Genomic DNA, 22,326 nt, shown 5'->3' on the forward strand with positions numbered 1-22,326 from the left:
CGGCCCGCCCGGCGACGCCGACTAACCGCGGCGGAGGCCGGAACCCGCGCCCGGGCGCCCGCCCCGGAAGTGACTGTTGCCGGAGCGACGGGGACGCGGCGAGGCCGGGGCCGCCGCTCCAGAGACGCCCGGAAGCTGCGCCGCGCGCGCCAGGCCGCGGCTGTTGCCAGGCAACCAAGTCCCCGGCCGGAGCGGGCCCCGCCGAGCAGAATAGGCCGAACCCCTCCCGGAAGTGACTGTTGCCCAGGCAACGCCAAACACAAGCCCACGCACAGCGCGGGGCCGAGATTCCACAAGGGTCGTGCGAGCTGTGAGAGCCCCCACAGGCGCCCTCAGGGGGCGGGTCGGGCCGGGGGCCCCACAGGCGCCCTCAGGGGGCGGGTCGGGCCGGGGGCCCCACAGGCGCCCTCAGGGGGCGGGTCGGGCCGGGGGCCCCACAGGCGCCCTCAGGGGGCGGGTCGGGCCGGGGGCCCCCACAGGCGCCCTCAGGGGGCGGGTCGGGCCGGGGTGTTAGGGGGAAAGGCTGTCCTGAGCTAATTCCATGCAGGCTTCGTGGACTCCGCCCCCACCCCAGGCCAAAGCCATCGGGACACTGGGAGAGACAAATCCCGTCACCACCCAAGGGAAGGTGGCTGGGACCTGAGGGTGGGTTAAGCAGCCAAGTTGGTATAAAGCCAGACACGTGGGCTTTGGGGGGGTCCCTTTTTGGCTCCCCGCCAGCTCGCAGCGCGGCCAGCTCGGAGAGTGCCTTTGGGTTTCCAGGTCGGCGGATCGGGGAGGACGCAGTAAAGACTTTATTTCCCCATTTTCTCCCTGAGTTGTGCATTTCCTCAATTCCTTTCCCCTTTTAAATAAACCTGTTATGAACCTTTTGTGTGAGCCTGTAGTGGAGTATTAAGTTCCTTTTAAGCGCGCGGGTGAGGACCCACAGCCAGGCAACCCGTTTTTATATCGGGGCTGCTCCGTAACAGGGGTCCCCCATAGGCGCCCTCAGGGAGGGGGTCGGGGGACCCCCCACAGGCGCCCTCAGGGAGCGGGTCCGGTTGGGGGGGCCCACAGGTGCCCTCAGGGACTGGGTCGGGTTGGGGGGCGCCCCACAGGCGCCCTCAGGGACTGGATAGGGTCGGGGGCCCCCGACAGGCGCCCTCAGGGAGCGGGTCGGGTCGGGGGTGTCCCCACAGGCGCCCAGCGGCTCAGAGCCGCCCGCGGCCACTTCACGTGGCACTGCGGTTCCGCCCCCGGCACTGTCCACTCCGGCAACGCCCCCAGCTCGCGGCCTGGGGGCTTCGGGCGGCGAGTTGTGGGCCCGGAGACCCTCCCGGTTTTCAGCACCACGGGCGGGCCAGTGACTTGGTCGGCACGTCTGGGGTGGTTCAAGCAGCTGTTGCCAGAAGGACGCTGCCCCACCGCTCAAGAAATTCTTACTGAGGGGTTGGGCCTCCCCGGTGGCGCAGCGGTTGAGCGCTGGGTTGCGAAGCTGCCCGCGGCCTCTGCGGCTCCGGTTCGATCCCCGGCTGCTCCCCGGCCACCGGAGGAGGGTCCCACATGGCGCGCAGACCTCTCCTGCCACCCGCTGCTCCCCTCAGCAGTGTACTTCGGTCCTTCTGCCTGCTCTGCTCCCCGCTCTGGCTCTGGTGAATTCTCTCACCCTCCCGCACCTCTGACTGTGCCCAGTGCTTGTATAAATAAATAAATAAAATCTTAAAAAAAAAAATAAGAAATTCTTACTGAGGGCAGCGGGTCTGGCGCGCTCTTCTCGGCGCCCGGGACTCAGCAGCGTTCAGTCACTTTCTCACGGCGCTTTTATTCCAGTGAAAGTGACAGAGAAAATAAAAATAAATAAACAAATTCAAATAGAGGGGGGTGGGGGGGAAAGAAAGCAAAGCAGGATGCTTGGCTTTTTAGGAATGCCCTAAGGGGTGGGTGACCCGTGCAGGGAGCCCGGGCTGTCGAGGCCGCTCCCCGGTCATCTCCTGGGAGAACCGTTGCTGACTACGGACTGGCATGACCATGAGACGCGGGTACCGATGTGCTCCTGAAACTCTGGCTCTGAATCGAAGCTGCCTTGCTGGGGCTTTGGGGCAGGGAGAAAAATTGTGACTGCAGGCCTGGAAATGCCCAAACCAACCCAGGGCCGCCTGGGAAGAGGAGGGAGAGATGAGCTTCCTCTGAGGAGGAGCAACCTCCAGTGCAGTGGGTGGCTCATAGCCAACTGCGCCGTCAGCTGGGACTTTCTGGATTCTGTACCTTACTCGGGGTCTCTTCAGCCCGTCTATTCTTTTGCCTGGCTCTTCCCATGCTTGCCTCCCCTGGTCCTCCAGCTGTTCCTCCTGCTGTCGGTATAAAGTCATCATTCATGGGTTTCCAGCCAACAAGATTGTCAATGAGGGCCTCTCTGACAGGCTTCTTGAGGATGAATAATCTCAGAATATCTTTCTTGTTACTTTTAGAGTATTACGTGGAGAAGTTAAATAGAAAAAAAAAAGTCTTGAATTAAAATGCCTGATTTGACAGTGAGTGAACCCATTGTCTCCTAATGTCACTAACTTGTATACAGAAAGTTTAAGGAAAATGGTTAAGAAAAATTCCCTTTTGAGCAAAGTAGTCAATATGGTAAAGACAGGTATATTTATTTCATATGACAGCACACTTCACAGGATATGTACAGAATGTTTGTATACCACTGACTTTAATACTGTACCTCTATAAAGTATATAGTTATAAATATTGTATGCCACATAAGCAATAAAATTCTTACATATAAACAGCAACCTACTAGAGAGAACACAGATTTCACAAGATCCTTAGTGTCTAATTTCTGTTCTGCTTTGAACAGATCTGGTAAAGGTTTTACTAATACACAGAATAATGGCTAGTTCTTTGCAGCCTCTCTTTAGCTCTCAGAACTTTGTGCATGTTCAGCAACTTGCCAAATGTAATTTTCCTGATAAAGGCCGAGCTGCTGCATGATATGTAGATTTTAGACAGTAGTTTATATTCAATAGGAAACACTGCTCACAGATCTGCAATCTGCACTCACTAGTGAAGTTTAGAATGAACAACTTTGCTAATGGAGAGCAAATACCATATACACTAGTCACACAGATTTGTTAAAGCCACAGTCTCAACAAGTTAATTCACATTTTGAAGCTTATCGTAATACTGCAGTTTAAAATATACTACTGCTGAAATGATTAGAACCCCCCAAAAAGCACAATATAAAACTCACAAGGGTTATTTCTAACAGCAAATACTGGTTGTTAATAGAGAGAGGATTACTTCTATAAATATAATATTTTGATAACATTTGAGCATTTAGAAAAGTGCTTTTTTCCTACTAGATTTGCTTCATGTGGTAAGTGCAATGCAGTTTGCTGTGCTTGTACATTTATATATCCTTAGCTGTGAATTCCATTTTCTGATACTTCCTCCCCCAATGCACATCTCTAAAGGATAAGTGTGGACACAGGAATTTAGGTGGACTTTTACAACTCTTTATATAAAAGGAATGTTATTATACGTCTTAATGGGGAAGGATGGTCTTAACTTAAACTGGCAACAACACAACTATTGCTCAAGGAGTTTTCTGATTGTGATTACTTAATGATATCAAAATACTACGTTCTGTAGAAATTCTGTGTACTTCATAAAATTAATGAAAGCAGGAACAGTTGCATATTGGCAGTGCAGGAGATAAAATCCACAGCTAATCTGAGGTGTAGCCTCTAAAGATGAAAGTAGCGTGGTGGCTGCGCTATGTAGCCGGGGGAGGGGAGGGCACACGCACAGTAGACCCCCCCATTCAAAGCACTCCTAGGGTGCTGCTTTCCCAGCCAGTGACATTTCAGAGTGAAAGCAAGCAAGAAGCAAAGTGGAAGGGAAAAAGGGCAACACGTATCTAAGGTACGGAGAGAAGAGGGCATGTGTAGCTCTAGTATTTCTCACTGAACTCTGGCTGGCGCCTTCCTGGTATACGAGTGCTGCTATGTAAGGCCTGCAGCGTCCGCCTACATGACAGTGACCACAGATAGGCTGCTTCCAGCTGCACAAACCCTTCGCTAAGAAGAGCACACGGAGCTGCGGAGGCAGAGACAGGATGTGCGTTACGTGTGCGTTTGAAGGGACGGGTGTGGTTGTGTCAACAATTATTCAAGTTTTAAGAAGAAAAATTAATGAAATGTTCAAACTACATTTATAGCCATCCTTTCGAAATACTGGAAAAAGAACTTTGTTAGAACTTGTAGGAAAAAATTTGATCTGAATTTCATCTAGACTTAAAATTATGAGTTTCATCAATGTGCAAGTACATATGTTTGTGTGTGTGTACACACTTTTGTTTTTTAAAGCAGTGCCTTTCAAAAATCTGTTTCGGTATAACTTTGATAGTTCTTTGGTAAATACTTATAAGTACCAATTGTTAACAAGTATAAAAGGGCTGGCAGTAGTGACAACTAGAAGTTGTTTGGGCTTTTTGAGATTCTTCAGAGAAGACCAAGAATTTCTGAACAAGGACTATTTTCTAAAGCAGTTTTGAGCACTTTTTATGGCTACTACTCTCCTGTATTTATCCAAACAGAGACACACCAAGAACTCCAGTTAATCATGAGGAAGATTTTTCCTTATTTCCAATATATACATATTCCAACTCTGTACACATTAAATAGTGGTATTTCGTGAGGACATCAGTGCACTCAACAATTACTTATTGCACAAAAGGAATAACTAATGCCCAGCTGTCATGGCTCTACCCTGCCCAAACAGAAAAACGCCTGTTTCTATTGCAGAACGTTATCTTTCTGTAAAGTCTAGTGTGGATGATGCCTTCGATGCTGCGGTTGTGAATGGATCGACTGGCAGGGAGGTGCCAGGGGGGAGCAAAGGAACAGGTGGTGGCGGTGCCCTTCTTGACGGTAACACACAGAAAGAAACATCTGTACCTTTATTCCAGTCATCATCAAAGGTCACGCTAGAGCCTGCAAACGAACCTGACTGATTACCCAGTAAGTCTGGACAAGCTGACTTCGACTTCCCTTTCATACCAAAGTCCTCTTCTTCCTCGAAGGTCACCCATCCTTTTGGGTTGCTAGTTTTTACTGTAGACTGGTTCTGTAGTTCCACACTGTCCTTACAGCCAGCAAGGGAAGATGAAGACTTGCTTTCGTTATGACCAAAAGGCTTCAGAGAAGAGAAAGGACTGTTAGCATCTTCCTTCGAGAAACATGAAGCTGCAGCTGATTCTTGAGGCTGGGCTCGAAATGGGTTTCCAGGAGTGGCGGTCCTGTCCGTAAAGGGATTGGTGCTGGTGGCACCAGTAAGAAATGGGTTTGGAGAACCTCGAATACTTTCCTGGGATTTACTCCGGGCTGGAATGGGAGGCAGTGCTGACATGCAACTCACAGAACTCAAAGTATTAATGTTGCTTTGTGTTGCGGAAGGCAAATGGACCGGTCCCTGTGGGCTTGGGGTCAGCACAGGGGGCACTGGAACAGATAACTGAGCCTTTGATACAGCAAGCAGATTAAATGACAGGTCTTCAAATGGGTCACTCTTTAGTGGTGATTCCAATCTGACAGCGGAGATTCCATTTGTTTTTATCTGGAAAAAAGAGAGAGTGCTAAATGTTCAAAAAGAAAAAGTGATAAATTTACTTTTTCTATCCTTCCTAGCTTCCTCAAATTTTGGGAGGGGTTGAGGGGGAACAAGCAACAAATTTATTAAAAAAGCAGGTTTTTATAGTTTGTTACTCTGGTAGTTTAAGGTAAAACAGTTAAAATCTTAGTCTTTACACATCCTCTACACTAAATTTATGACACACTACAATTAAAAGATCCTCCCCCAAATTAAATAGAGCTTACTTTATTCATGCAAGTATTGGTATGGTAAAACAGAGAATTGTACAGAATTAACTACAGAATTTGTTCATGCCCAATTCTATCAAATGTTAGCATGAACTTAAGAACTATATTTTCAGAACTTACGCACAATCTACATAAACTTCCAACACCCATCTATGATGTGGGTTTATCATTGTTCTTTTCATTTTACTTTCATTTAAAGGTAATGTTACTACAGAAGTTCAACTTTATGAATGAGAATTTGTTAGCATATTTCTATTCGTAAGCTGAAGACAATGCATCTCTGGCCTTATGAGAGCAAATGAGCTCATCAGGCACTACATTTTAAAATTTAAAACTCTATATAATCACTAAAACTACACAGATGACTTGGATATTGATGCCAAATTTAAAGATTTAAATTTAAGATATTGATGCAACCCTTGGGTTGCCAACAGCAGAGGAAGGAAAATATTAGCTTAAGATTTGCAATGTAACAAAGTGGAGCAAAACGAAGTTTGATAGTTGTTAAAATAATGAAATGTTCATAAAATATGTTGAAAAACAGCTGCAGCCCAATAAAATGTAAATGCATTCTATAAAACAATAATTTGGTGCTTAAGAATACGAAAGCAATCCATTTGCAAAAAGAAATAGTGTGAATAACTTATGAGAATAGTTTTCAAGTATCTGATTTTTATTCAATTGAACACATTTTATAATTGAACAAACAAGTATATTTTTCTTCACTAATCTTAATATGATGACAAATTTGTACAAAATTAAAGAATAAATATGTTAGACTCTAAACTGCCTTCTGAGTGTATGAAAGGTAAGCAGACACATATGGAAGTCTACTTGAGACAAATTTATTACAAGCATCATAAAATTAACTCTACATTATTATCATCTCTGGCTTACAATTAATATAACAAAATTCTCTCATGATGGGGAGGACAATACACACCATGAAGGACAGGAAAGCACAGCTTGGAATAGTAGGCCCTTGCCAAATAAGGTAGTTATCTACACTTAAATATCTTTATATTCATGTATTAAAAAGTTATTTTTTTCAAAATAAGTTAATGGTCATTTGATAGAAGCAGGATCATTGTGTCCAATCAGACTTGAAATAATGGAAGCCACACCATCCATTCATTACATTAGAAATAATTTATAATCGAAGCAGGATTTGTGGTAACTTGGCATTAAAAATGGTGGCATTTTGACAGAGAAGGGTGTTGGAAGGATCTTTAAGTAAGCGTGTTACTGACTTTCACCTTTCTAAATTATCAATTCTTCCTTATCAGTAAGAAGCTTGCTGCTAATATTATTTGAAAAATGTTTCCCAAAAGAAAGCTAAGGAAAAAAAACAAACATGAATTTTGATGTAACCATGCTATTGTCAAAACCAAGAACCAATTTGGTTTTGACAGAGTTTCATATTCCTAAAGCTTACCTTCTTGATGGTACACTTTTTTTTAGTTTGTTAATTTTCATAAAAAACAAAGCAAAAAATGGTAAAAGCATTAACAAGAACAGCTAAAATGGTTCCTAAAAATTGAAAATACTAAGGAAAAAAAGACAGGTTTTATGATATGAAGGATTTATTAATGTGGACAGGTGATTTTAATAATGGGTGAAAATTTAGATGTATGAAACAAAAGATTCATACATCTAATGTGCTATGACAGATGAAAAGCACATATAAGATTGAGAAATAATCCAATACCTGTTACCCTGATGGTTGCTCCTGCTTTGAGAAAGGGAACACAGACATCAAAGGAAAGAGTTAGGAGGGCAATCTGAGACCAACCAACAACCCTGGCAATTCAGTCTTCCAAACACTTCTAGTTCTATGTGATATATGGAATCAAAGAGCAGCAATACATCAGGTCACAGCACAAGTTCCAGAGAAAATTCCAATTTCTTGGTAACACTGATTGATAAGTGTATTATTGAAACAGGGCCCAGACTTTAAATTTGCCTGAGGTTGATTACTCACCAGTTCAAAGCTTTGTTATTCCAAAAATAATATACCTGAAAGGAGTCTGGAGCTCTAAAATATTGTGAACAGTCCGCTATGGGTGAAACATTTGTGTTCTCCCCGCCCTCACCTCCACTGTGATGGTAGCGAGAGCTAGGTCCTTTGGGAGGTACCTGGGGTCAGAGGTCATGAAGGTGAGGCCCTCATGATGGGATTATGACCCGAGAAGAGCTTGCTCTCTCTCCACGTGAAGCACTGAAGAAAGGCCATGTGACACCTGAGAGCAGGCAGTGTCTAAGGCAGAAGAACCTTCCCCAGAACCCAACCACACTGGCATCCTGACTTTGCACTTCCAGCACTGCAAGAAAACACTTGCTTAGGCCCCCAGTTTCTGGTACCTTTCTATGGCAGCCCAAGAGCAGAATACAGCTTAAAGATAGCCCATGGGTTTCTCATCACTAGAAGAAATGTGCAAAATGGGAGCACTGCACAAAAAAGCACTACCCTACTGAAAATTCATATTTAACAAAATTGTCAGGATCCGTATTACTCAAATTTTCTGAAGGACAATATCATTAATTCATTTTGTAATTTATTAGTTAGAAAGTACAACAAGGTAAGAAACTAGATCTTATTTTTGTAAAATGAATAAAAATTTTCCTATAATACAGCAGTATTTTTTAAAATGCAGTATTCTCAAGGAACAGTTTTGTGCAAATCTTTTTCAATATACAATAAGTTATTTTATAAAAAATAGATTATTTTAAAAATACTAAAACTAATTTTGACAATTTAGAGACACCATTCCAAAAATATTAAGTATTAGGGAGTTTCCTGCCTACTAAACAGGAGACTCCTGAGTTTAAGATAATCCTTTCTCGATAAGCTCATGGTTATACAATGGGCTTCAGCACTGGACAGGAGCATGTAAGTGGGGTACACTGAGGCGTGTGTGTGTGTGTGTGTAGGTGGGGGGTGTTAAGTAGATCTGGGGCATGAGGCTTTCTGTGTGCTGTCCTCACACTGCCAGCTGTCACATCATTTTACTGAAATGTACATAACAAGACTAAAACACCATCTTGGTAAAATATAAGTCTACCTTGCATGATTATCCCTACATTATAAACTCTGTAGTTAAATGTTGGATTTATATCCCAATGTGAGATCACTCTGGTATAACCAAAGTCCAGAGATGCCATGATTTCCATTCACTAAGGCAAAGTGCTGCTTTGTGTGATGCTAATGAGGGGACATTATTTTCACGGTTTTACTTTGGTGAATAACCCTACTGCTGCAAGCCCAAACCATCCAAAGTGATCTAATAATGACTAACTACTCAGGAAACACCAGCTTCACCACAGCAAGGAACTATTGTCAGCATCAAGAGGAACAAAAGAGGCCTCCCTGGTGGCCTAGGGTTTAAGTCTCAGTACTATCACTACTAAGGCCTGAGTTGCTTCCCCAGCTGGCCAGGATGCTGACTCACATACAGCGTAGCAGACCTCTCTTGTCTCACCTGCCTCTCCCTTAGCAGTGTATTTCAGTAAATCTGCCTGTCCTGCTCCCCATTCTATCTCTGGTGAATCCTCACCCCGCAAAACTCTGGCCTACAACCCAGTTCTTCTATATTAAAAAAAAAAAGAGGAACAAAAGGATTTTCTCTGCTCATAGGAAATTAACCCAAAGTTCAGGCCATGATCTAATTGCCTCTCTCCAGAAAGTGAAAACCAAAACTAACTCACTAACTATGAACAATAAGAAAAACACTCATTCTTGTTCATCTTAATTTAGCAACTCTTCAAAGTAAATTTCACATAAAAACTAAGAAATTCACAAATACTTTAAATGTTAACAAGATAAAACAGTCTGGGAGTCACTTAGAAATTCTTTGAAAACGCTAATTTAGGATCACTCTCTAATTGATCTAGATAATAGGTTATTTAAAAACAAACAAACCCTCAAACAATCAAATTGTACATTTGCTACGTGACTAGTGGAGACATCAAATGACACCCGTTTGTTGAAGTCACATCTCAAGATGCTACTATTACCAAAAGGCAAAAGGAAAAGAAGATGAAATTTTTTTTTCCACATTTGTTTTCTCCTTATAAAAGTTAATAATTGAAATATGTTCAAAGCCTATACCAAAAGCATCAAAGATGGTCTTTTGTTTACTTGTGGGACTTACTTGTGGTTGTGATGAAGGTTCTGAAGGCAAGTTGTGGGAAGATCTGCTGCGAGGTGGTGGCTGAGGGGGGGTTTCCAGGATTGGTTGGGGGCCAGACTGAGGCAGAGGTGCTGCTGTCGGGACCAGAGGTTCCTGCATCTTCTGAACGGGTGAGGGCAGAGAAGGCTGCACAGGAGGGGCAGCTTGAGGCTTCAGTGGTTCCGGAAGAAAAGCCGAACCTAAAAGAAAATCATTTTCAGATGTAAGTTTTTTCTAGAAAACCATGTTTTGTCCTTCCATTGGTGAAATGCTAGGGGATTCAGGATTTGTGGGTTTTCTGTCTCAACAAGTAGCCTCATTTCTTACAGTTTAAATCAGGAAGAAGATTCCTATATGATTAAGTTGTGGAAGGTGAGACATGATAGAAGGGAAAAGGAAAAGAAAAAGTGAAAAGAGAAAACAAAGAACAGAAGGTGTTTCTAATAGTTTACCTTTCGGTACTTCCGACGGTCTGCTTTGGCTTTCGGGAGTCAGTCTTCCAGCAGAGGCCCGAGCCTGGCTTTGTGGGGCGCTGATCACACCAGCACGGGGCGGAATGGTCTACAAATGGGAAATGGAACATTTGAGATATTCACTCATTTCAACAGGTAAGATTTTATGGAAATATTTGCTTTTGCGTATTATTTAATCTCCTCTGTTAGATTGTTCCTCTTGTCCTTTTAATTGCATTCTACTTACAATCATATAGTCACAAGTTTTCCAACCTTCCTTTTCATTTTTGACTATTCTATGTGAGGCTCTATGTTAAGCACTGGATGGGTATTTCCATTTCATCTTCAAAATATCCCTCGGAGGTATTCTTCTTCTTTTTTTTAAATTAAGCTAAAATAATGGAGACACCTTTCCCAAGGCCACAAAGCTAGAAGCAAGTATAGGATCAAAACTCAGGCCAGAACAGCTGCAGGCCGTGTGCGTCACCATGTGCAGTGCTCTGTGGGAGCTGGCGATGGCATGAAGGACTGAGGGACAGAGGAAGCTGTACACTGCCCAGCTAAGAGGCTTAAGAGAAACCACACCTTGAGTTGTTTGTTTTTTTTAAACACAGAAGTAAAAACACTTGAATGACTAACTCAGTACGCTAAGAATGAAATACACTAAAAGACACAGTGGTGAAGAGTGTATTTTTAGCTAAATCACTGATTTCTGGTTTCCATTTTCTTTTTTACTACTTGTTATATCTCAGAAATTTTTCATTTGGGTAAAGAACAGAATAACTACGTGACTAATGATAAGAGAACATAAATGATAAACATACAGAAAACCAAGACACGCAAGGGTCAAGCAAAGCTCCCAAACACCACCATCTGTCTAATTTTAATCCCTGTAGGGCATTTTCAATATACTGAGTCTATAATGCCTTCTCCCCTGAAATCTAAGTTTTAAATCTTTCTTACTGAAGGATGAGTTTATATCCTCATTAATCACTCAGGCAATGAATAAAAAGTTGCCCAAATATATCACCTCTTCAAATACTTAAGATTCTAAGATATTTATTTTAGGACCATGATTACTTTAGCACGCCACTTTCATTCAAATAATGAAGCATGTTGAGCTATTCTCAGAGAGTATGTTAAAATAATGTCAGAGTTGAAAGGTACCTTGGAGATCATCAAGTGCAATTGCCTCATTTTACGTTGAGGAAACTGAGGCCTTGATGAGTCATGTAATTTCTCCAAGAAAACACACCTGACTAGTAGCAAACTGGGGCCTAGAACCTGAACCTCTTGGCTCCCAGGCTAAGTGTTGCCTACCGGTCTGGCCGCACTGTATCCAGCAGGTCCTGGGCCTGCAAGTCCTGCTTGGGGTGAAGGCTGATTGCGTCCTGCAACAAAGACACCACAACGTGTATTTAGGATTTTTTAAAATAGAAAGAAACTATGTACTAATATTCCAAGTGTCTATTTATCGTCCAGTTTTAAGGTAAAGTAGCTAAATGCAAGTGTTTTTACCTATATTATCTTTCCGGGTCGTTCCAGGACTTTTGGGGGCTTTGAAGCAGGAAGAAAAAAAAATTAGTCTTAAGGACACAATAAAGTGCTACTGCATAACATTGCTTGGTTATTCTGTTTGATTACCAGCAGAAATGAGGGCATGAGATGGGAACAAAAGGACTTTGTTTGGATAATGATGAAGGGTAGTATTAGTTCTGAATGAAATACCTCAAAAGAGAGAAAAATTAGAATACTCTCTAGGGACATTTATTGGAGACCGTCTTAGTCCGCAGTCTGATATCTCCCTCACAGGGTTAATTTTAAGGTGACTTTCTCAACAAAGCTCTCTCCTGTGAACCTTCAAAACATCTGGTCAGCTGTAAGCACGGTCATAGATGTGGCACCAGTGCTTCTCAGAGCTCAGCAGACAAGTTGCTTCTGAGCAACAGGCAGAGCTACGTTTCCAAGTCACACCAGAGGATCCTGACATTTTAGGGACACATGCTGCGGATACATGCCATTGTGGATAACACAAGCTTATAAGATCTTTGGGATTTCTACAACAAAAAATGATTAAAGTAGAAGATAGGCACATCTTTAATATGCCTTATGGAAGACTAGTGTAGAAATATGGACCAAGCCCATTAGAGAGGCAGCAGAAGGATAAAATGAAATAAATTGGTTTTGGAGGCCAAAAGAACTAGGGGATATGTTAAGGGCAGCACCTCAGACTCAGCCATGTGCAAAGATATGTCAATGTGATTGCTACAGGGACTCCATCAGCCCTTCAAAGTCAGGATCTTGATGTATGCTCTCTCAATCAAATTCAGTTCACCTTTACACATAAAAATATTATCAGAAATTATCCACAAAAATGTTATATTCTTGGATCTCAATAGGAATTAATTGTAGTCATTAATCTTTACAACTTCTGAGCTAGTATTGTACATTTCTAAACATTTGACCTTTTTATTTAAAGATTTATTTATTTATGCATACACGAGCTGGGGTATAGGCTAGAGGTGTGGGGGAAGGAGGTGAGAGGATTCACCAGAGACAGAGTGGGGAGCAGAACAGGCGGAATGACTAAAATACACTAGTGAGGGGAGTGGCAGGAGAGATAGGAGAGGTCTGCTGTGCCATGTGGGCAGTGGCTGCGGATAGTTTCATAGTGCTGAGACTTAACCCATTGCGCCACCAGGGAAGCCCTGACCTATATTCTCCATAAAATAACATTGTAGAGTAATTTCACACCCTAAGTACATACAGAAACAGCACACAACAACATCATAAAAGCCTCAGAGAAATTAAACGGTATCTATTAAAAATTATATACAATACAGAATGAAAAGAAAAAAATACAAGGCCACAAAGTATACATAAGGTAAGGGAGAGGAAGTTTACAGTTGGAATAAGATTTAGTATGCTCTTAAACACTGGAGGGGCCGACATTTTAGAAATAAAATGAGAGATCCATTTTCATGATGCAAAAGTCTTGTTACCTTCCATCTCTCGCCTAGCTACCCCAGGACTGGGAGGGGCTCCAAGACCTTTTCAGAGAAAGAACAGAAGCTGTATAGTGTTCAGGGCCCATGGCACAGAATGAATGGCAGGCACACAACACAATTTCTGCATTAACTTACTTCTGTAAAAAGGTTCTTTTACTGTTTTAAATTTCTTCAAAGATATCAACACAAACCACAGTGACTTTGGATGCCTAGTTCAAACATGAGTTCCCTTTTTCTTTAAACAGAAAAGTAGATGGGGTGACAGTTTGCTTTTTATATCTGAGATTCTAGCAGTAGGGAATTTAAAATATATATAATGAGTGCCTTTGTTTTATGATCTTCTAAGTCCTTACATCTAGTTTAAATCACTAATATAAGCTCCAATATTTGACAGTCAAAAAGGAAAATAAAATCATAAAGTTTCAATTTGATTTTAAGTTCCTAAGGGACTATATTAGCGTCATAGTAGTTTTTGCTGCATTATTTAAAAAAAAAAAAAAAAGACCAAACTCCAAAAGTACTATAATGACTTCTCTAAGACACTACTTAAAGTATTGGTTTATAGGGTTAAAAAATATGCTTCAAGTACTACCCACAGAATGATGAAAAGAAGCAATAATTAAAAAGTAAATCAGATTTCTATGTAAGCCATTGTATTGCTAATACAACTTTTCTGCAATTCAAAAACTTGTTTTCCACAAATTGTTTTCCTAATTAAAGGGGATAAAGTGATTTTATCATATAAATATAAAGAAGTTTGAAATGGGAAAAATTAATGTTATCTGTAAATCAATGGGAAAATTATCATCTAGCAGTATTTTGCAGAAGCTATAATGCTGAAATAATGGTTAGCATCCCTTATTGTACAAAGTCATTAAAATCTGCATCCAGGTCACTTCAATTTGCAGTAACATGTAAATTGGTCAGCAATTTTATGGGGCAGCTGGAGGAGACACAGACCAATTCATACATGTACAGTGAGCTGTGATACTGCTAAGCCAGGTTTGTAAAAGCTCAGCGGTGGAGCTCTGATAACCACCTCACTCTTTTTTGAGAATTAGATAAACTTGTCAGATATTGATATATATATACTTCCAACTGAGGTTTGTGAGAAGTTTTTTGAGCATACTACCCTTTTTTTAAAAAAAGCAATCCATTTGCTTAAATAAAAGCCCTTATTGAGTAAAAAAAAAAAAAAAAGAATTCTTATATTAAAATGAGATATGAGTTTTAGGATGTTATGATAAAGCCATGCAAAATGAAAGCTGTGTTTCAGATTAATTATTATAACTTTAAGTTGCATTCCTAGGAAATTTTGCTAACCCACAAGCTACCAGAAAAGGAACATACTAGAGTTCTAATACAATCTAATACAATTAAATACTTGGGAAATGTATATTCACTGAACCCGAATCCCTTCTGAAATCAGTATGATTTCTGGGAATTAACTCTTTGTCACCAAACTGACTGTATTAAGAAAAAGTGCACTGGGCCTTGATGAGTAATTCAACTATGTCCACTGAGAAATGGAAGGCCTCGTCAGTTCTATTCACCTATAAAACTGGTTTTTAATCTTTTTAAAGAAAATACAATTGAATTTGGCACTATTATTACCTTGGTGTATAAATGTCATTCTTTTTGACTATTATCAACTGAAACCAAAAATGTCTTTCAGTTATAGGGATCAAACTCCAAAACATCAATGAACCAATGCTAACATATCACAAAAATATAAACAGTTACCTCCAAACTCTTTTCTAGCAGGTGCAGGACTCCTAGCCCCTTATCATTCATAAGCAAATACGCAGCAGAAAGGAAATGACATTAAACAAGAATTGAAATGTCAAAGATTTAATAGAATTCAGGATGTCTAATATTATACACATCAGTATCTTTATACTATTTTGAAAAAGCTATTATTTAAAGAAAATATTTCTAATGATTTAACAACACTCTACTTATTTAAAAAGGACATCTGGACAAATACATGAAACTTTATAGTAAGTAAGTTCTTCAGGTCTAATTATACATTTTACAGAAATCAGCACAGCTACATCAAATTAGCAAAACCAAAGCCAACTTCTTCTAAGAAGGCAGCTGTGAGAATGAATGTGTTACAGAAATCCAGTTGGGAAAATCTCTGCCTATTCTGTTGCACCTATACTGTTCTTTAGAGAAAAGCTGAGGAAGCAGCAGCAATAACATAAATATAGTAAAATCTAGGAGCTAAGGGCTTGAAAACACGCAAATCATTTTTCAATTTAATGAGGAAGATTTTTGATCTGGCAGAAATGGAAACAGAATGGTTTGTTACCTGAAGGTGGAGGTGGTCTCTGTGGGGGAGCAGGACGTGCAGGTGGAGCACCTGGGCGGGGAGGAGGGGGGCGCTTGGGTTCTAAGGCCTGGGAGGAATCTTTCTGCTGCAGTTGTGCTGCTGGCAGGGCATCAACAGGAGAACCTGAAAAAGCACATTATGTAAGAAGATCAGATTCCAAGCGGGTAGTGTGAGCACAAAGGCATGGTATTTCCTATGATAAACTCTCTCTCTGCTATTTTTCTAAATTTGAACTACAGTGAGTATAATAGCATGCATTTTTGGTATCTGTAGCACAGCACTCAAGTTCTACCACTCAATTACTCTTTGGAACATGGAGGTGATAATGCTAGCTCTGTGGACTTCCTACACAGGCCCCCAGGGACTGAAAGCTGATTTACAAATTGGCCCTATCAAGACGGCACAAAGTACTATCTGAATTATGTGCATTTTGCTGGCCAACAGAGAGGAGAAAAAGGAATGAGTGTCTTTTCTCTATCCCCTAGCTATTCTTGAATTTATTTAATGAAGCCAGCCCTGTAAGAGTAGTATGGAGAATAGGGATGTTTATGAAATGGAAGGTATTTTCTGAAGATGCTGGACAGCATGGGATGGTAATTAAATCACTTGATAACAACTTCCAGAGACAAACCAAGACTATAAATTTCAATTCAAAAATTTGTTTTGCCTCTTTCGCTTGATACTATAACACAGGTAATGTACAGCTTATATTAAGATTATATATAGTTATCTAACAGATTATATATAGTTCAGGCTAAACAGTTATGATTTACAATGACAGAAAATCATGAAGTGTAAGACATTGACAAACCTGACCACAGAGAAGTACGTCATGTAGTGACAGTAATGACAGGCTGCCCTTCCACCTAGGACAGACAGCCCTCTTTTGTAAGCACAGAAAACATGGCACACTTCAGTGTTCAGTGCATGTGTGTGAAAGTTAAACAAAAATGGCTCTCCAGAGGCACCAGAGCTTTGACCATCTAAAATGAAATGCCACAGGCCAAGCAAGGGAAGTCATACCGAACTTTCAATAAGATACACACTTTGTGAAGCTGGGGGCCCGGGAGTTCTTGATGGCGCTCGGCTTGGTCTTACGGGAAGGGAAGGTACAGGACCCTCTGATATTGTAGGTGACTGGCAGGGACTGGTCCGGGGTGAAGAGCTCGGGGAAGTGCCAAGGCCAGAACCTGAGGATGGCTGGAGATGCTGAGGAAGAATTTCCTCAACTTCAGCACTGTAGTCATCAACATCACCTAAGGAAACACAAGGTTACCACAGAGACCATCAATTTAATTTTCTGAGATATTTTTCATCAACCTAGTTTTTCCTGGTTTGAAGGGGTTAAATATACAAAATAAACATGTTAACATTGCACTGCAAATGTGCACAGATTAAGCATGTTGGCACATATGAAATATTTTCATGTGCAAAACTAGAGTTAGTACAGCAGCACTTCGTCTGCCCACCTGTGACTATGCAGGTGCTTCCTTTCACCAACTCTCTCCCTCATCAGGGCAGCAGCTTCCTGCCTGCCTGTGACCTGTACCTACCGGGACTTTTCTTCACAGACCTCCCTCAGTGGAGGCCGCTCTTCTCAAGGCCGCCCACCTGCGACCATGCAGGCCTCTTTTAGCAAACCTGTCCCTTTTGGGGCACCTCTTCCTGCCCACTGGTGTCTATGCAAGTGTCTTTTACTATCCTATCCCTTTTCTAATAAATCTGCCCTTTAAATATAAAAAAAAACCCCTAGAGTTAGTACAAATACTCTGATAAAAAATATATTACAGAGGGCCTCCCCGGTGGCGCAGCGGTTGAGCGCTGGGTTGCGAAGCTGCCCGCAGCCTCTGCAGCACCGGTTCAATTCCCGGCTGCTCCCCGGCCACCGGAGGAGGGTCCCACATGGCGCACAGACCTCTCCTGCCGCCCGCTGCTCCCCTCAGCAGTGTGCTTTGGTCCTTCTGCCTGCTCTGCTCCCCGCTCTGGCTCTGGTGAAGTCTCTCACCCTCCCGCGCTTCTGACTGTACCCAGTGCATGTAAAAACAAAAACAAACAAACAAATAAATAAATAAAACATGCCAAAAAAAAAATATGTAAAGTTTTAAAAAAAAAAATATATTACAGATACTTATTACCTTGGGGCAACAAGGATGCGGGTAGAGACCTGCTAGGTGCGGCTGATTCAGAGCTGACTGCCTTGAAGTCCACTAAACCTTCCTTCCTGCTCTGTGGAACTGTCTCTGCCCCCTGCCCTCAACTCAGGTTCACCCTCAAGAGCAAACAGGCTCTCAGCCAGCTACACCCCTTCTCCATCCTTGCTGTGGTGCTGCCCCCACCCAACGCAAACTTTCTTTGCTTCTCCCCTGAAGTCTCCTTACCTCAGGGTTGGAAAGCCGACCCTGCCCCGTGCAACCTAATTCCAATTCCAGAACATTAAATCATCCCATCAAGAATTTAATTAGCACCCTCTATCCCCCTGCTGTCATAACCTCCAATCTCCACACTTCCAGTCACTTGAACCCATTCATCAAGGACTAAGCAGAGAGCAAGATGTAAGTCCTATCTTCTTTCCAGGTGACATCAAAGTCCATGCGGACAACCCATCACCAAGTGCCTTGGTCTTTCGACGCTGACACTCTCCTCCACTCCAAACACATACACCCCTCAGAATGGCATGACCTCTGAAATGAGCTCAAAATACGTCATTCTGACCAACCCCTCCCAGCCTTTCAGTTGTCTCCCTCCGTTACTCTCTCCTCTTTGACTTCATCAAGACCCAGATCTCTGGACCCTCTACTTTTAACCTTGACCAGGTTATGCCTCAGGACCTGTCTTCAGCCTCTAGGGGTCTCACCTCAGCCACCCCCACCACACTGGTCCTCTTGTCAATTCCGCACCAAGGCAGCTGTCTCGTCTCTCTGTAACTGTGTCCAGGCTGCTAAGCGCTGCTGCCAGAGAGACCAGGACAGTCACTGCTGACCGCAGTCAGGAAAGTTTGTGGCCTGCAGTCTCCCCTGGGCTCCCAAAGCTGCCGCAATTCCACCACTTCCTGGGTAGTGCTCGCCCTGAGCCTTTCAAAGGAGCTATGCCTTAAACCTTTTCAACTCTCCTAAAATCGTGGATCGCCCCCCTTCTACAGATACCTTCAACTCTTAAACTTCACCCAGAAAAGAGAAGAGGTAGGATGGGAGCCTCCTCTTCATGGCTGGCGCAGGGCAGGAGTTCAGTCATAAGGCAAGGCACACACACACATGCATTTGTGAGACCAATGACGCTCTGCCCATCCTTCTCTCTCCATGACCTGCCTTGCCCAATATCATCACTTTTTTTGCCCTCTACCAGCCCCTGCTATCAGCGCTAAGCATCCTCAAGTTTCTCCCACTTCAAAACCGAACTCCCTGCATCCCCAGTCTCCCTAGAGTGACTGCTCTTGTCCCTCTTTCCCCTCAGTCTTAGCCACGCTTCTTTAGAGAGCTGTCTGTAGTTACTTTCCATTTCACCTTCCAAACACACCTCAATTTACCACCATCTGGCTTCCTCACTCCACAGAAATGACTCTCATAAATGTCACTAACAGCCTCCTTCTGTTACTAAATCCAAAAGAGAAGTTGCAGCCTCATCTTTCATCTCTCTCTGACAAAAACACACTGGTGACTCCTTCCATGCCACCCTTCTTTCCTGGATTTTTAAGCCACTATATTCTCCTGGCTCCTTGCATTTCTAGTTGCTTCTTCTCATTTTCTTTTTATGAACAGACCACTTCTGCTTCTTATGTGTTAGGCCTGCATTTCTCTGTGTTGGAGCCCAATACCAGCTTTCCCCCATCTCTGTATAATCCCTCTGGTCAAGTGGGTTTAACTGCCACGACAGTTGCCAGTGAACTGGGCTGTGCCCAGCACCAGGCCCACATACCCACAGCCTAATCCGCACCTGAGAGACTCCAAAAGTTTAACATCCTCAAAACCAAATTCACCTTCCAGCCCTCCCCTGCTCCTCTTCCTACATTTCTTTTTCTTCACTTACTCCCTCGCAAACATACCTTCTTAATCACCTCAGACCCGTTTAGCCCCTTCATCCTATACTTTCTTTCCTTCTTCCTGGTTTACCCTTCTTCACCTTCTTTAACCCAATTCTTACTCAGTCTTCAAATTCTTAACTTAAATTTCCATTTCCATAATTTCCATAATTTTCAACTTCTCTAGTCTAGGTGAGGTGACCTTCTAACACCCACAGCATCGTTCTTACTGCATTTCCCACTCTGGACTAGACCACCTGCTCGCTGAGCTGTGCGCCCTAAGAGGGCAACAGCAACACCTGGTGTCCCCTGGCACATACCAGGGTCTATGTAAACATGTGGACAAAGTACACAAGTGAACAGAAGAATGTGGAAACTGGAGATAATCCTGTAAGATGCTCAACTAGTAAACGCGTACCTGGGTCACAGACTGATGCACTGGCACTGTCATTTTATAAACTAAGATTCATTTTAATGGAAAATACTCTAGGCTAACATATTCTAAACTAACATAGTCTATATTAGAAGTAAGTGCATTTCCTAATCACATTTAAGGAAATTATTGTACACAGATAATGTGCCCAAGTTACATGTGAAGTGGTTACATTTATGTGGTGGGGTCTGCTGTGAATGCAGGCATTCCTAGCCACATTGAGAGGGTTTTTTTTTAATGGTCTGAAATACATAATTTCTATAAGTAAATGTTAGAAAGAGAGAGAGAAAGATAAACCTGGAGACTAAGATTTTACTGATGGAGGGTAAGTTATCGAGAATGACTGAAACAAATGTGCTCAATGACCGACCTTCCATGTCAAAGTCAGCTGTGACCTCCGCATCTTCACCGAGGAGGGTGGAGCTCGTGGAGGACGGCAATGCAGCGCCGATTTTCTCCAAGCTCATTTCTTCTTCCAAATTTTTGATCCAGTCTGGACTTTTTAAAGTAATAGTTATGGTTCGACCCAATAACTAGTTGAGCAGAAGAGACACAGAATTGAAAACATTGGTATGAATATTGACCCATTTCAAAATGAACTGCCTTAGTTATACTATGCAACAATATTGGTTTAATTTAACTTGACTCAATTCACCATAACTGTTTTAATTTTTAACCACTTCAAACACTCCAGCTCTCCCCTTAAACACCTGTACATGAAGTCTAAGGTCTATCCCCACCGCTTTAATATACAGAGATTCAAGTTTACCTCACTGTAGTATCTACCCATATTAGATAAAAATTCATTGACATTTTTGACACGTAATTTTATACTTGCTTTCTGACCAACAGATTAAATAATTATTCCTATGAAAAACAACTCCAGAAAAGACAGTGGGAAATCTTTAAAATCTTGATCATTTGGACCTTCCTAGCTTAGTATAACGGTCTTGAAATTCTCAACTGTCAAGTAGTTTTAGCATTTCAAATGTCAGAGGAATACTGAGAGTATTTAGGGTCATTTAAAGTCTTTAATAAAAGTTAACCATTCTGAAAACAATGATTAGTATCTGTGAAACTGGTACTCTCCTATAAATTTAAGCAGCTTTTAGAACGAAGTATGACCTAAAACAATCCACACGTTATAGTCAAGTTATACTATCTGTCAAGCAGACAGTCACAAAAAACTTGCAGATGCACAGGACTCCTTGGCCAAACACAAACTATGCATTAGAAAGCTGCTTGCATTTAAAATCTACATGACAAAACTGCTTTCTAGAATGGAAGCTTCCTCCCACACAGATCCAGCTATGCTGGAGACCAGCCCCAGCTATAAGTCGTGTCAGGGATCTCAGAAAGGAGAGGACGGAGTCAGTGAAGTTTTTTCTCTTTCTCTCGGAGGGCTGAGGGGAAGTGGAGCGAGGTAGGAATAAGGAAGACACAGACACCTTATTTCGTGCAAGTATCTCTCTACTGAGGGTCTCAGAGGGTCTTTATTTATACCTTAAAGCTTCCTTTGTTCGACTGGTGTCTGGGGAATATACAATATGTGGACTTTTCTGGTCTTTACAAATGAACTGTGTAGCTATGACCAGCTGTGTAGCTATGACCAGCCGGCACCTTTGTGGATATAGATCTTTCTTGGCTAAAAGTGCTACTAACATTAGAAATCCATGAAGGCATAGGAGGGACTGAGAGATGCTGAATGGTGTGGCTGTGTTTAATAGTGATTTAGTGTCGATACTGAGCTTTGTAGTCAGAGTCCTAAGAACTAATAATCCTTTACTTGCTATCAGACCAGATCAATTCAATTTCAGAACTTGGCAATGAGCTTTACAGGTTGTTACTATTTAAAGTCAACAACATTCCTTGTGTATTCATCAGAGAATAGTAACAGGTATTTTGACACTCCAATCACCACAAGCTAATTTGAGATGCACTTTCTCAGGAATGTCTATTTGGTGACATCAGAGCCACAAGAGAAAGAAATGACAAAAATTTCTCAAGATCACCCTCTAGGTTTGTCCTGCTCAAGCTGTGTACTGTTCTCAGGTTC

At 42.2% G+C, this 22,326-nt stretch overlaps 1 protein-coding gene across 5 annotated transcripts in view; it reads right to left on the reverse strand.

The window, feature by feature from the left end:
• Window positions 1–4,788: 4,788 nt before the first annotated feature.
• The window catches only part of SYNJ1 (synaptojanin 1), a gene marked incomplete at both ends in the record, with an annotated part of 71,562 nt that continues 54,024 nt past the window's right edge, over window positions 4,789–22,326 (reverse strand). For 3 of the 5 annotated variants that reach the window (XM_084231004.1, XM_084231002.1, XM_084231003.1), the window contains 7 exons: window positions 4,789–5,595; window positions 10,010–10,227; window positions 10,480–10,588; window positions 11,800–11,870; window positions 15,802–15,945; window positions 16,869–17,078; window positions 20,641–20,803. In XM_084231004.1, the coding sequence (XP_084087130.1) occupies window positions 4,789–5,595; window positions 10,010–10,227; window positions 10,480–10,588; window positions 11,800–11,870; window positions 15,802–15,945; window positions 16,869–17,078; window positions 20,641–20,803 (1,722 nt within the window). Of the gene's footprint in view, window positions 5,596–10,009; window positions 10,228–10,479; window positions 10,589–11,799; window positions 11,871–11,997; window positions 12,037–13,481; window positions 13,530–15,230; window positions 15,270–15,801; window positions 15,946–16,868; window positions 17,079–20,640; window positions 20,804–22,326 lie in introns of all 5 variants that reach the window. The other 2 variants (XM_084231000.1, XM_084231001.1) reach the window with 2 other exon arrangements.

This window comes from Talpa europaea (assembly GCF_964194135.1).
Source record: "Talpa europaea genome assembly, chromosome: 4".
Classification (NCBI taxonomy): Eukaryota; Metazoa; Chordata; class Mammalia; order Eulipotyphla; family Talpidae; genus Talpa; species Talpa europaea.